This window comes from Vombatus ursinus, unplaced genomic scaffold, assembly GCF_900497805.2.
Source record: "Vombatus ursinus unplaced genomic scaffold, bare-nosed wombat genome assembly UNPS02009205.1, whole genome shotgun sequence".
In the NCBI taxonomy this organism is placed as follows: Eukaryota; Metazoa; Chordata; class Mammalia; order Diprotodontia; family Vombatidae; genus Vombatus; species Vombatus ursinus.
Genome location: NW_020948983.1, coordinates 17,072,581 through 17,088,971, shown reverse-complemented (window position 1 = coordinate 17,088,971; position 16,391 = coordinate 17,072,581). Strand labels below are relative to the sequence as shown.

Sequence of the window (16,391 nt, the reverse complement as noted above, 5' to 3'; positions counted from 1 at the left end):
GTGACCAGAAAAGACGATGGGCCAGAAGTAAGAGATGAGGGTTGCTCTGGAGGCCAAGATTTTAAGAAACAGAAGGAGGATCCATTATATGAGATAAATCCTCTATAGAGAATTAATAGAAAGACACAGGCAAGAATTGTACAGGGGGAGGGGATCAACTGTAATTTGCAACAGAGAGGATGAAATTGCAGTGGTACAAGGAAAAGAACACTGGCTCAAAAGAAAGAAAAGATCATCAATGAAACATTAAAAAATACAGAGATAAAAACAGAAAGAAGTTCAGAAGGGGACAGAGACAGGGCAGCATAGGTATTATCGTGCTAAATTTAATACACACTTTTTAAAAATGGGCCATACATGATAGAGACAGTTTCCTATACAATCCTCTTTTTCTGTTCTTCTTTGGATATTAATGTGTTCATGTTTGCTGACGTTTGTTAAGTTCAAAATGATTTTTTTAAAAAGAAAGAAGGAAAGAACACTAACCCCTGGAGTCAGAGGACCTGGGTTCAAATCCCACCTATTAGTTCCTATCCACCATCTATCTTCACTGGGATTGATTCTCCCCGTGGGGATTACCCTCTACCTGGGGAGTGCCAAAGACTAACGCAGAACTAAAGAGAGGGAAAATCTGTGAGACCACTTGCTGCTCTTTCATAGCCAAGAACTTGTGGCCTCCCCATAAAATTAAATTTCCCAGCCAGAGACTGAATTCTTCTTAAGAGACAGGGAGATAAGCTTTTTCTTCATCTCCCTCATAGTTCCTAAAAGGAGACTGGGCCTATTTGATAAAGATATGCTGGTTGGCTGATCAAATACTTCCTAATGGAGACCTTCATTACCTCCTTCCTAGGAAATCATAATACCAGAGTTTCTCTCTTCCACTTTTTCAAGCTATTTTTTCCCTCCTTAATGGCCATCACTTCCAAATAACTACTCCCAATCCTCAATATGTCTCTTTCTTGTAACAAAGTATAGGAAAACAACAGAAATCAACACGTAGACCATCGTCTAACAGTGCATGTCTTACGCCACACCTGTAGCCCACCACCTCCCTGCCAACCAGGAGGAGTCTTCTGGAGTCAAGCCTGGGAATTGCATTGATCTGAATTCTGAGGTCTTTTAGAGTCTCCTACACCACTTTGCTTCAAATTACTGTGGTGATTGTACTTCTTCTCTTGGCTCTCTTATCTCACCTTCCATACATATGTTTCTACGTGTCTCTTGATTTTTCATCTGTGTGTTTCTTAGAGTACAATAATATTTCATTATGTTGACATACCACAATTTGTTCAGCCATATTCCAACAGATGGGTACCCATTGGTTTTTAGCTTTTTTTGCTACCACGATGAATGCTGCTACAAGTACGTCATATATAGGAACTTTCTTCATGTCGCTAACCTTTCAGAGTAGAATTGCTGGGTCAGAGGGTATCAATAATTTAGTAACTTTTCTCCTCTAGTCCAAGTTGAAATCTACAAATATATTAATATGTCTGTCTTCCCTAAACCTCTGAAATACTATTTCTTTTATCATCTTTTATAATTTGATAGGTATGAAGTTAACCTCAGACTTATTTTAAGTTGAATTTCCCTTATTAATATTTGGAGCATTTTTCATATGGTTATTGATCATTTGCATTTCTCCTGAAAATTGTGTATGTCTTTTGACCTCTTATCTACTGGGGAGGTACTCTTGATCTTACATATACTGTGTCAATTACCCACACATCTTGATAGCAGACTTTTATCCAAGATATTTGATGCAAATATTTTTTCCACTTGATAGTTCTTGCATTATCCTAGCTGCACTGACTTTGTCCGTGTAAAAGCTTTTTAATTCTAAGTATTTGAAATTCTCTATTTTATCTATTTTTCTTATTTACATCTCCAGTGTTTAGTGCAGTGTCTGACACACAGTAGGTGGTTAATAAATGTTTACTGAATTACTGAATTAATTCTTTTATGATCATTTCTGTCCCTTTTCCTTTCTAACCCTAGATTTGAAAGTTATATATATATATATACATACATACATATGTGTGTATGTGTGTATAGATGTGTATGTGTACACATGTCTGCATATGTATGTATATACCCATACACATATACATGTGTGTATGTATATTGCATATATGTATGCATTATGCATATACACATATATACATATATGTGTGTGTTGTGTGCATGCATGTGTGTGTATATGAACATGGACATACATCCAAGGAGCCAACAGTCAAATAATATAAGGCAAAAGTCAACCCTATAATTACCATCTTTCCCCAGCCTTCTCTGCCTTAGACCTGCAGTATCTGGGACAGCCATGGCTTGACCAGGACTGGCATTTCTTTTTCAGCAGGATCCCTGAACTCCCAAAGGACCAGATTTTCCACACTTTCTCCACAGTGCTTGGCACACATTAGACACTTATTAAATGGCTTTTGGTTGATTGAAACTAGAAGAAGCCTCCCAAACAAGCATTCCATTCAGCCCCATCCCTCCTTTCCCCAGAAGTCGTGCCAGATAGGACATTCAGAGCCCAAAGTGACTCGACTGGCAGACTGAGGCACCCATTAAGAACTGATAGCCATTTTTCAGGAACCCCATTTCCTCTCTTGCTGGGCCCACCACTCACTCCTAGAGGTTTAATGACCCCTGGCTGATAAGGAGGTAAGAGGAATAAACAGGACAAGCTCTCCAATTAGTTCTATCAGCAGGGAACCAGGAAGGAGTAGGCTGGGGTTTGTCTGGATTTTCTTCCCTCTTCCCTTGTTTTGATCAAGAGCCAATCCCCCTTTGTTGTTACCTTCCCCTATAACATCTGCAAACAACCAGACACACTGAGTGTCTTCCAACCCACAAACCAGGCTACTCTGAATGGACTTTGGTATCTCTCTGAAGCCACAGAGCTGATCAAAGGAAGGGCTGGTCATGGTACTTACTCTTTGGGGGGATTGACATCCTCTGGCCGGGCCTCAAAGAACCGAAAGACTTCATCACACTGGGAGATGTGAGGGGGCAGGCGGACAAGTGCCTGGGGGAACAAAAAAAAAATCAAGAAGGGGCATGAAAGAAGAACCGGGTGCCTGCAAGGGAAGCAAATAGTTATAGGAGTTAATTGAGGCTGAGCATGCCAGGGGACCAAACACCAATTGGCCTATGGAGACCACCAGCCACCAAGCACTTAATGGACACTAACTCTGGGGCAAGCCTTGCTCTTGACTACGTGATGGGGGAGAAAAAGAAATTAGAGATGTTGTTCCCATCATCAGGGACCTATCAGTACAGTTGGGGAAACCATTTAAAAACCACTAAATAATTAGAATTTTTAAAATTCAGAATTTAGAGAAGAGTGGTAAACATAAATCTCATCCCATCCACAAAATAGCCTTGTGAATTAGCCTGATCTGATATTGTTATCCCTTTTTTCTCATACATTACATTACAAAGATGTCATAGGAGCTGCCTAGAGTTACATGACTAGTTAAGTGGCAGACTACAATCTGAGCCTTTGAGGGCAGGAGATATTCAAAAAGCATTTATTAAGCCCCCTACATTGTGATGGATGTGGAATACAGAGGCAAAATTGGGGCAAACCCAAATGTCCCTGCCCTCAAGGAGCATACATTTTACTAGGGAGGATATAGAATTTAGATAGAATGGAAACTCCATGAGGGCAGGGACTGTGTTGCTTTTTTTGTATTTGTATCCCTAGCCTTAGCATAGTCCCTGGCACAGAAGTGCTTAGTAATGGTTTTTTTGCTTCTAAGTTCAAGATAATATGAGGCAGGAAAGAACAACACCATCTAGACCCTAGTTATTTGGGAAATCAGGAAAGGATCAATTTCTCATAGACGATGGTTCTTAAAACATTTTTGTGTCCTAGATCCTTTGGGCAATCTGGTGAAGTCTATGGACTCCTTCTCAGAATAATAATTTTAAATGCACAAAATAAAATACATGAGATTACAAAGGAAACCAATTATATTGAAATAGTTAATATATAAATATGTTATATATTATATAGCACATAATACAATAATTATATATGTAATTAATTTAAATAGTATATAGTAATATAATATATGTTCACATATAATGTAATATTGTTATATTGTTATTGTATATAATATATTAATTTAATATATAATATATTCATATATATTTAAATTAAAGGCCCCCTAATAGAAGATAGTACCCAAATTGAGCCTTGAAGTAAAGTAAGGATTCTACCCAGTGGAAGAGAGCAGGGAGTACATTGCATGCATGAGAGGGAGATAGCCTATGCCAAAGAGGAAGATGGAGTGGGAGTCAATGTGTATTACAATTCGGCATAAATGAGGGAATTCTTGTCTTGGAGGAAGCAAGAAAAAGTGCCAACCATCTGTTTGGCCACCACTAACCCCAGCAGGCAACAGGCTGTTTTAAAATTAAAATCAAACTCGGGGCAAAATGGAATGTCTCTTTGTGGAGAATGAGATGGCTTCTTTTCTTGGGGGAGAGGGCAAGACAAGGACAATGATGAGTCTGGATCTTTGGCTCAGACAAAGAAGCCTTTTGGAGGAACAGCCATGGAGTTTTTATTAAACAGAGCACCCCACAACAGGAAAAGACAACGGAACCCCTTTATTATGGCATACAAAAGGGACTCTGATCTCAGATAAAACCTGTACAAATTAGCTTCCCAGGACCAGCTCCTAAAATCACTCCTTGTTGAAGGGAATTGGCCAGAGGTGGTGATTCCATTATTTACCTCCAGAGCACATTTGCATGTCAGGACTAGATGAGTCCTTTGAAATCACCAGGCTCAACCTATTCAGTTTTTACAAATTAAGAAACTGAGGCCCAGAGACGGTAAGGAACATGCCCAAGGTTATACCCACTGGGTTAGCCAGTGGTAGACCTGAGGCTAGGACTCAGATTTCCTGGCTCCCAACCCAGTGCTCTTTCCATCACATCTGGCTAGAGAAAATGAGCAACAGAGGGTGTCTGAGGAGTCAGTCTCTCCTCCAGCAAGGAAAACACATGAAAAATGAAATGTCTTTTTCTCCAGGTCTAGGATCAACCTTCTTCAGAGGTGGACACTCACTTATCAGATGCCAGAAGTTCTCTAATTATAACATTATCCCTTGCTAAAATACAAATATCCTTGACTAGAGCAACATTAAACCATTATGAGTCAGTAATACTTTAGTATGAATTAGTTTACAAAATTAACTAGTACATTTGATTTTTCCCAGTGGCTTTAAGAGGCCTGAAGTAACATTAAAAAATCTCCATGAGTTATACACATCCTAAGGGAAATGAGTAATTATAATGATAATGCTATAATATGACACTTACATGACATTTATATACTTTTAAGGTTTGCAAAGCAATGTACATATTATCTTACTTGATCCTCTTAACAACCCTGAGAGGCAGGTGCTATTGTCATCCCCATTTTATAGATGGGAAAACTGAGACTGAGAGAGGTTAAATGACTTGCCCAGAGTCACACAGTTCATAAATGTAAGGAGGCAGAATTTGAGTTCAGGTCTTCTTGACTCCAAAGTCATCAAGGGAAGATAAAAAGATTACCCAACTTGGGAACAAAACAGAGGAAATTAAACCTCATTCCATAATCCAAAAAAACTGCTGCAAATAATTCAACTTTAGCAGACATTTATCGATCAATATGTACTGAACCATACGGTAGACACTGGAGCAGAAATGAAGATAAATCAAACATGATCCCTGAATTCCTAGCCTTTAACAACCTCATAAAGAAGTCTGGACTACGCACAAATAGTGATGCTCAAATGTACATTTGGCTTTTAATTTGGATTTTGGAAAGTTAATTGGGAAGTAGAAGGAAGAGGATTCCTATTTTACAAAGTACATACAAATCAAAGAAAGTAATTTCATCTAGCATCAAGAAATCTTCACAGAGCTACTGTTCCACAGAAGCATAGATTTAAGGTTGGTAAGGACCTTAACGATCACCTCGTCTAATCCATTCATTTTTAGAAATGATGAATCTAAGGCTCAGAAAGTGGAAGTAACTTGCCCACGGTGCCTATCACATAGTAGGTACTAAATAAATCCCGTATTGATTGGCTGCCCAATAACACAGTTATTGAGTAGCAAAATTAGGATTCACACCCAGCTCTTCTAAGTCTTAACAGTGCTTTTGTCACTACTACAAACTATGCTAGTTTGCATGGTCCATCAGAGTTTCACAGGACACCATTTAGAAAGGCCTTCTCTGATCTGCTGGCTTTTTGACATGTCTGATTTCCCCAGTCCATGTAGTCTCAGTGCGGGGCCAACCTATGTGAGGTAAGCACTTGTACGATTCAGCTGAATGTGTATTGTATATGTAAGGCCTCGTACAACATCTTAAAATTCTTTTGGCTGAATGTCTGTCTGATGTGGCAGACAGCCTCAGTGATATTGTTTCTTCCTAGAAAGTACTCACGTTTTGTCTCCTGTGGTCATACTAGTTGGGAGGTATGAATGAACTAAACAGATACAAACAGAGGCATTATTATGTAATGGAAAGAACACTGAATTTGAAGGTAAAAGACCTCAGTTCTAACCCTGGCTTTGCTGCTTGCTACCTGTGTGTCTGAGCAAATCATTAAACTCCTCTTAGATTCCTTTAATGTGAAGTGAAGGGATGGAGCTACTTAATTTCTAAAGTCCCTTCCTGCTTATGAATCTTATGAATCACCTTATGATCTTATGAACTGTCACAATGGTCTCCCTCTGTCTGGCCTAATACAGATGCCATCAAGTAGGAATAAAAACCAGAGGTTTGTGGTTAATTGCAGAATCACAGAGTTCAAGAAGAAGAAAGGGATGTGAGCAGTCATCTATTCTAACTCATCATACAGAAAAGGAGTTCCCACTGTAATGGATTTAACACACGGTAGTCCAGACTCCATTTGAAGACCCCCTGGGACCTCTCCAGGCAGCCTGTTCCTCTTTGGGATAGTTCTAATTTTTAGGAAGTTTTCCCTGACATCAAGCCGAAAATGGTCTCTTGGCGACTTCCCTTTTAATGCTAGCACCTCCCCTCTGAGGTTGCCCCTAATTTACCCTGTGTTTACATACAATGTTTCATATGTAGTTTGCATGTTATCTGCCCCATTAACATGTGAGCTCCTTGTGGGCAGAGACTATTTCCGATTTTCTTTGTATCCCTCATGCTTAGCCAAGAACCTGGAACATGGTGAGCACTTAATAAAATTGTCAAACAGAACAAATTTCATCCCTCCTCCATGGGGCAGCCCTTCAAAACCTTGAAGATTGCTACTACATCTCCCTCTAAGTTTACTCTTCTCCAGGTTAAATATGCCCAGCGGTTTCAACCCATCCCCACTTGACATAGATTCAAGGCCTTTCATCATCCTGGCTGCCCTCTTCTAGACACTCTACATCTTACCATCTTCTTTAAACTGTAGTGTCCAGAATTGATAACAATCGTCCAGATGAGTCTGCATATGGTAGAGTAGAGTAGTATGCTATCTCCTTCCTAGAAGCTGCTCCCCTCTTAATGCATGCAGTCCAGGATGGTATTAGCATTTTTAGTTGCCCTATCACATTGCTGACTCACACTGAGCTTGTGGTACACTAAAATCTCCAGATCTTTTTCAGAACAGTTTTCAGAAAACTATGCCTCCTCATATTGTACCTATGAAGGCATTTTCTTTTTACCTAAATACATGACTTTATATTTATCTCTACTGAAATTATCTTATTAGATTTAGTTGATCCTGACTCTGTCATCTATTATCAATAAGCCATTTCCATCTTTGTATCATCTGCAAATATGATAAGCATGTCATTTATGCCTTCAATAAAAATGTTATATAGTGTAGGGTCAGGCATAAATCCCTGGGAGTACTCCACTGGAGACCTCCTGTCACAATGACATCTACTTCCACTACAAGCCCCTTTCTGACAACCTGACAACAGGTCTTAAAGCAACTAACCCGGAAGAGAAGTCTTTTGCCTGAGCAGGGCTGGAGTTCTTGTCAAAAAGTCAACTCCTTAGCAACAGAAACCTGACTTGATTAAGGCCAGAGCCAAGGGAGAGATGGGGGATGGGAGAGGGTAGAGGAAGGAGATAAAAGGTAACTACCATTACAAAGAACTTAGGAGATGGTATTTGGGAGATTCCCAAACTCAGGCCCAGGCAGGCAAGAACCAGTCCAATTTCCCTTAATCTGACTGCGTCTCTGAGTCTTCCCTCAATGAGAGCTTAAGCTACATGGAAAAGGGTAAAATGTCATTGGCTGCCATAGGAGATTGAAAAAAAAACAACAAAAAAACATGGTATAGAGAGCCAGGAAGTGCAAGCATGTTGAGAGTGGTCCCAAAAGGTAAATTCCCTACTCAGGTTAAAGTCCCACTTCCGGCTTAAGTCTAGGGAGAAGAGAGGTCTCTAAGCACACTTCAGCTCCTGGCTTCTCTCTTGCCACTTTTGCCCACCTCTGAAGATACAGGATCTCTGAATCTCCCTAAGAAGAAAGCCATTCAGGCCTAATGTCTTTTACTGAAATAGTAACAATTAAGTAGTTGGAAAAAAGAGAAAAATGTGTATCTCTTGCCACACTCCCCAAGAAAGGGTGGAACACATAAGCATCATTAGTCAGGTAAAAGGTGATGCACTAAAAAACTCTCCTTGCCTCCAGTGTATTTCGTAAATCACCTGGATAAACACGGAAAACACGTACTTCAAGGAGGGAGTCAAGGCAGATGGAGCAGCTTATAAAATTGCCAGCCTGAAGCCCTTCAGCACAGTCCTCTCCAGGCCTGCAATTTCCCGTCAGATGAACGTCGTGACCTTGTTGTGGCCACAGAGCCATTAAATATTAACCGCATAACCATGTTGCCCATTAAATTAATTTATGGAGTTAAAGAAATACTTTCAAAGCCCAACTTGATAGACATGCAGACCCCAAGTGCCATATAAAACAATCCTTCTTGCCCGTGCTCAGGATATTTCCACAACAACCTGCCAATCTGTTTCATACATGCTTAAAATTAATAGTGAAAGTTGGGTTTCGGAAGAGTCCTATAAAAGGGAGCAAATGGTTGGCTAGAATAGAGGGGAGAGATGAAAGGTTGGATTTTTTCAAGTCAGACTTTCCATCTCCAAGTCCTCAGAGAATATAGCTGGCTGCCTTGTGCTCGGGACTGGTTTCAACAATCATGCAAGTATCTGAACCACCATGAATTTTCTATGGCCACATTGCCCATCCAACTCAGGAACACGGTAAAATGTATAGAATGTGAGCTCTAGAGTCAGGAAGAACTCGGTTCAAATCCCAATTCTGATCCATGCAGCATGTTTATAGGTAGATGCCTTAATTTCCAAATCTCTAAAATGCTGACAATAAAACCCGCAGTACCTACTTCATAGGATTGTTGAGAGGCTTAAATGAGATACTGTACATCATATAAAACACTTTGAAGGCCCATATAAATGTCAGTTATTATTACTATCATTCTAGAGGGATGTGCAATCCTGGATTGTCACAGGAAAGATGTATTTGTTGATCTCTAAGCAGTCTAAGTTGGCTAATAAGAATGCAGACTTCACCATGTATGTTTCATTCATTCTACAAACATTTATCAGCATCTTCCAAGTACAGTGCATTGTACTAGGCACAAGGGAGACAGTTTAGATAAGACATGATCCCTTTCCTCAGACCACTATAATCTCTCTGGGAAATAAAATACAAACACAAATAACTATAATATACAATACTGCACGGTAGATGCATCATTATAGAGGCATTAAATAAAGTACTACATTACTCACGGGAGAATATTGTTACTGACCAGGGAAGTCTAGCAAGGATTCATGGAGGAAGAAGCATTTGAGTTGAGTTTTTATAGATGAGTAGGAATTCAACAGGTAAAGAGATGGAGAAAGACTATTCAAGGCACAGGAAACTGAAAACAAAGGCACAGAGACAGGCCAGGCCAAGGCACATTCAGGGAGAAGACAGTAGAACGATTTGGCTGGAGTATAAAACATGTGGAAGGCAGTCACACGTGCACTATGAGATATGGCTCGAAAGGCCGGATGATATAAATGAAGATTATGGAGAACTTCAATCGGCAAAGGAGTATAAACTTTGCTCAATGGGCAAGATCAAGCAATCAATAAGCATTTATTAAGGACCTACTATATTTCAGGCACTGCACTAAGCACTGGGGATACAAAAAGAGTCAAAAGACACTCTCTGTCCTCAAGGAGTTCACAATCTAATGGGGGAGACAACATGGAAACAAATATTCACAAAGCAAGCTCTATACAGGAGAAATAATTAACAGAGGGATGGCACTAAAACTAAGAAGGGTTGGGGGAAAGGCTTCCAATAAAGCCAGGGAGGTCAGTGGGTGGAACAGAAGAGTTCTAAGCATGGGGGACAGTCAAAGAAAATGACTGGAGCCTAGAGATAGAGTGTCTCATTCATGAAATGGCAAAGAAGATGGTATCACTGGCCTGAAGAGTATGTGTCAGGGAATGAAGTACAAGGTCTGCAAGAGAAAGTCACTGAAGATTGTTGAATAGAAATGACAAGATAGCTCTATGCATAAGAAAAATTAAATTGTCAGTAGTACGAAAGATTTCTGGGGGTGAGACAGGTAGGAAGTTAGGATAGAGGGCTGGGCTGGGAGTTAGGAAGACCCGAGTTCAAATCCAGCCTCAAACACTAACTCTGTGACCCTGGGCAAGTCATTTAACCTCTGGCTGCATCAGTTTCCTCAATTATAAAATGGGGAAAATAGAACCTGAGCCTGGAGTCAGAAAGACCTGAGTTCAAACTCAGCCTCAGACACTCACTAGCTGTGTGACCCTAGGCAAGTCAGCCTCTTGTTGGAGGAGAAGGAAATGGCAAACCACTCTAGTATCTTTGCCAAGAAAATCCCATTCCAGGTTACAAGGAGTTGGATGTGACTGAACAACAACAATAGTACGTACCCCCCAGAGTTATTGTGAGGATCAAAAGAGATGATGTTTATAAAGCATTGGGCACAGGGCCTGACACATAGTAGGTACTTAATAAATGTTTGTTCCCTTCCCCATCCTCCATCCCCCCTTATTCCCTGCACTAGGACAGTGGTGATAGGAATATAGAGAAAGGTACAGATGTAAGAGATATCATCAACAGTACTTGGTAACTAGACATGAGAGGAAAAGAAGAAGAAGAAGTAAAAAATAACTATAAAGTTTTAAACACGGAAGATGGGGTAAATTGTGGTACCATGGACATAATGAATAGCTTGGAAACTGTAAGTGCCTTTAAAATTTCGTCACCTCCAACACTTATCTTTTCCATACGCATTTGTTTTTCCCAACTTTATTTTTATTGAGCTCTACTTCCATTTCCTCATATTTGAGTATTTAGAAATCAGCATATAAATATGGTAGCCATACTGGCATTGGTGATGGGAATGGATAATTTGAAATATGTAGGAAGAGCTATTCCATTTTATTTCTATTTGTTATTTCCCTTCTAGTTTGTCAAGTGAGTTTTATGACAAGCTTTCTACATTATGTTTCCCCCCCTTCTTTGCATTTTATTATTTTGTGAAAAGACACTGTTTGTAATAAGCCATGTTCCTTCTCCTCCATGTTTTTTCTTACATTTTAATTATTTATTTATTTTTAGTATTCTTTTCTTTTTAAATTTTGAGTTCCAAATTCTCTCCCTTCTTCTCAGCTCCTTCATACCCTCTCCTATCCCCACTGAGAAGGTAAGCAATATGACATCAATTGTACATGTGAAATTATGCAAAACATATTTCCACCTTAGCCATTTTTCAAAAAAAGCAAGAAAAATTAAGTGAGAAAATTATGCTTCAAAAATTTGTACTAAGATTTCATCAGTTCTCTCTCTGAAGGTGGATAGCATTTTTTCCTCATGAAAAAAATTAGAGCTGTCTTGGATCCTTATACTGATCAGACTAGCCAAGTCTTTCACAGCTGATCATCATTACAACCTTGTTGTTACTATGCACAATATCTCCTGGTTCTGTTCACTTCATTTTACATCAGTTCAGATACTTCTCGCCATGTTTTTCTGAAATCACCCCCCTCATCACTGCCTCCTTTAATCTGTCCTCCCTTTTATCATCCACCCTTATCTCTTATCCCCTTCCCTTCATATTTTCTTGTTGGGTAAGTTACATTTCTATACACAACTGAGTGTGCATACACACACACACACACACACACACACACACACACACACACATATTCTTCCCTCTTTGGACCAATTCCAATGAGAGTAAAATTCAAGCATTGCTCACCTACTCCCCTTTCTGCTCCATTGTAAAAGCTTTTCTTTGTGTGCCTCCTTGATGGGAGAAAAATTTCCCCATTCTATCTTTCCCTTTCCCTTTCTTCTACTACATCACTCTTACTCACCCCTTCATTTTTTTGGAGATCATTCCAACATAATTGACTCACAACCATGCCCTCTGTCTATATAAACTACTTTTAACTGCCCTAATAATGATAAAAATTCTTAGGAATTACATGTATCATCTTCCAATATAGGAATGTACAAAGTTTAACTTTATTGAATCCCTTATGATTACTTATTCATGTATACCTTTTTCTGCTTCCCTTGAGTCTTCTGTTTGAATGTCAAATTTTCTATTCAGCTCTGGTCTTTCCATCAGAGCTTTGAAGTCTTCTATTTCATTAAATATCCATTTTTTTCCCCTGAAGGATTAAACTCAGTTTTCTGGGTAGGTTATTCTTGGTGGTAATCCTAGTTCCTTCGCCTTCTGGAATATCACATTCCAAGCCCTCCCTTCTTTTAACATGGGAGCCGCTAAACCTTGTGTGATCCTGACTGTGGCACCACAATATTTGAATTATTTCTTTCTGGCTTCTTGCAATAGTTTCTACTTGACCAGGGAACACTAGAATTTGGCTATAATATTCCTGAGAGTTTTCATCTTGGGATCTTTCTAGGAGGTGATCAGCGGCTTCTTTCAATTTCTGTTTTATCTTCTGAACCTAAGATATCAGAGCAGTTTTCCTTGATAATTCTTGAAATACGATGTTCAGTCCATTTTTTTGATCATGGCTTTCTGACAGTCCCATAATTCTTAAATGATCTCTCCTTAATCTATTTTCTAGGTCAGTTGTTTTTACAATGACATATTTCACATTTTCTTCTATTTTTTTTCATTCTTTTGACTTTGTTTTTATTATTTCTTGGTGTATCACAGAATCATTAGCTTGCACTTGCCCAATTCTAATTTTTAAGGAGTTATTTTCTTCAGTGAAATTTTGTACTTCTTTTTCCATTTGGCCAACTCTGCTTTTTTTTTTTTTTGTGAGGCATTTGGGGTTAAGTGACTTGCCCAGAGTCACACAGCTAGTGAGTATTATGTGTCTGAGGCCGGATTTGAACTCAGGTCCTCTTGACTCCAGGGCCAGTGCTCTATCCACTGTGCCACCTAGCTGCACCTCCAACTTTGCTTTCTAAGGAATTCTCTTCAGTGGATTTTTGTGCCTCTTAAAATTTATCCAATTCTGTTTTTTAAGGTGTAATTTTCTTCCAAATTTCTGTGCCTCTTTTACCAAGCTGTTAATTCTCTTTCCATAATTTTCTTGCATCACTCTCATTTCTTTTCCCAATTTTTCCACCAAGCCTCTTAGCTCTTTCTTTAATTCTTCCCAGAATACTTGTTGGGTTTGGATCCAATTAGCATTTTTCTTTGAAGTTTTTTATAGCTGTTTTCACCTTCTTGTCTTCTTAGTTTATGTCCTGGTCTTCCCTGCCACCTAGTAGCTTTTTTTTTTAACCTAGTAACTTTTTATGGTCAAATTCTTTTTTTTTGTTTTTTTGTTTATTTTTTTGCTCATTTTCCCAGACAATTTCTTGATTTTGAACTTTATGTTAAAGTTAGGCTCTGCTTACCTGGAGGTGGGCATGCACTATCTCAGGTTTCAGGCTTTTTCATGATGCTGTTTTCAGAGCTGATTCTGGGGGTCTACAAGTTTTTGGTACTTCCAAGGTGATGTGAACCTGAGAAAGGTATGGTTACTGCTTTCCTGATCGGTGCTCTGGTCTTTACCCAGGAAAGGCACCCTGGTCCCCTGTAGCTGCAAGTGCTAGCACTCCTCTTTGCCTTAGAACTGTGACCAGGGCCCCTGCTCCCTTATGATCAACCATCAGTGCTCCTCTCTACCCTGGAACTGCAACCCAGAACTGCATATGGGCAACAGAGTTGCCAATCAGTGCCAGCTGTGCCCAGTGCCAACAAAGTTTCCCCTATAATCCCTTTCTGACCAGTTGCCTGACTCCCTTACTGTCTTTTGGCTAAAAAAAAAAAATTCCTGAAGCTACTGCTGTTACTGCAGCCACTGTTGCCAGCCCCATATGTATGGGCTCCAATAGGCCTCTACTCTAGTGAAACAGACTTCTGTCAACCTCTTAAGTTTTCTTGCGCCAGAAAAATGTCTTACCCTGACACTTTGTTTGTTCTGCTACTCCAGAATGTGACTTGGGGCATTATTTTAAAATTTTTAGAGAGGAATATTTGGAGAGTTCAGCTAGGTGGCTGACCCTAATCCACCATTTTGGCTTCATTCCTCCTTAATGTTTTCAGAACTTTGACCCTAAACCAGTATTGCCCTTGGTTGCCAAGTCCTTCTGCTTTCTGAAGAGATCAAGAGCATGCTGGCTGAGACAATATTGAGCTTTCTCTAATGCCTTATTGCTTGGGTTCTTGAAGACTATGCCCATGAGGCACACAAGTTCTGGCAAATTCTACCAAGCTGAATAAACTTCAAGTGCAAGCAATAGACAGGGTCTACTTTTATTATCCTAGCTAAGTACAGAGAGACTCACCACCAGCAGACTGACCATTAACTGATAAATTCTTTGGTCCTGGCAGCCCTTGAAATGGATAAAAATGCAAAATCGCTCTTGCTTTAAAAAAAAAACTTTTATTTTTTTAATATTACCAATTTACCTATATTCAAACTCTAATCTGGTGATGCCTCTCCTAGCTTCTATTTGCCTAAGGAGCTGGAGATATGGACAGGGAGAACTGATATTTAAAGTGGAGAAGTTGGGGTCCTATGTTTTTACCAACTTCAAACAGTGGGGATTTCCTCTCCGGAACCCAAACCTTGTTATGGACTTTGAGGTTTAATAATGTTTTTCAGTATCGTGAACTTCAAACAAACATCTTGGGCTGGCCTAGGAAAGGGCCAAAGTGAAAGACCCCCAAGGCAGGTAAGATCCTTCAACTTAGGTGTACCAAGTAGGACTTTAGGGGCTGGGAGAGCAAAGGAAGTCAGGAACTGGGGAGAAGGTAGGGCAGGCAAGGAAAAATGAAGTAATAATGGCTATTCTTCCTTCACCTTGAGGAAGAAAAGGGGGAACAGGGCAAAAGAATACCAACCTATCTCCTCCACCCACAACCACCATCATGCTAAGTAGGAATCTTTCACAATTAGGCAGGTATGTGTTGGGTATCACTTGCCTCACCTCAGCCTTCTCTCATCTGAGGATAGGCTGTTCCCTACCACAGACAATAGGCCTAGGACTTAGAAATACTGAGTTATATAATCTCTGTTCTGTCACTACCTTGTGAGATTGATCAAATCACTTCTGTTCCTTTGACCTCATTTTCCTCACAGCAAAGAACTTAAAGCATAAATGTCACCCCATTAGCCTCCTAGTAGATGGTAAGAACTCCATTCTTTGACAGTCTGCACCTCGGACAACCTGATAACAGTTTTCTAGTTCCTCAAGGTCAGAAGTTAGTTCTGAAAAGCCCCAGCTCTTGGAGTCATTACAAGAGATGGCAGTGACCTTTGGTGTTTTGCTTTGGTGTTTGCTGTCTAGGTTCAAGACAGTTCCTGTCTGTGCTAATTGGGTTAGGAGGCTCTGGTTCTACCCAACCTAACCTTACTGGGCCCCTTAGACTCTAAGACCAACTCAGGACTGATGTCAGGAGATAAGATGTTTATCAGTTTCCTCTGCACAGGAGATGGGAGTTTCAGAGTTGCCTGAGGCTAGACCACTTCAGGAAGGCTAAGTCTAATTTGGCCCCGTAAACACCAGATGAAAAAAGTCTTTCCTGAGTCTGCCCTGTTCTCCTCCCCTCCCCACCCCCATGTTTGCCCATTTAACTGCTTGGAAAAAGAAGAAAGAGAAATAAAAGCAGTGAGACCAGCTGTAAATTTGTGCTCCAATAACTAGTGCCATTTAAAAAACTGATATTGATCTGATCAAGAGAGGGCTTTTAAGAAGAAAGGACTCATCATTCTGGCACCTCATTAGCTCAAGATGGGACACTCTGGGTCAAGCACTCCTTGCCTTTACTAAAACCAGACTTTTTTTCTAATTGGCTTT

At 39.9% G+C, this 16,391-nt stretch overlaps 1 protein-coding gene across 3 annotated transcripts in view; it reads right to left on the bottom strand.

The window, feature by feature from the left end:
- SH3PXD2A (SH3 and PX domains 2A) overlaps positions 1 to 16,391 on the bottom strand; it is a 331,263-nt gene that overhangs the window by 163,375 nt on the left and 151,497 nt on the right. For all 3 annotated transcript variants that reach the window (XM_027851933.1, XM_027851932.1, XM_027851934.1), the window contains one exon: positions 2,943 to 3,034. In XM_027851933.1, coding sequence (XP_027707734.1) covers positions 2,943 to 3,034 — 92 coding nt within the window. The remainder of the gene's footprint in view (positions 1 to 2,942; positions 3,035 to 16,391) is intronic.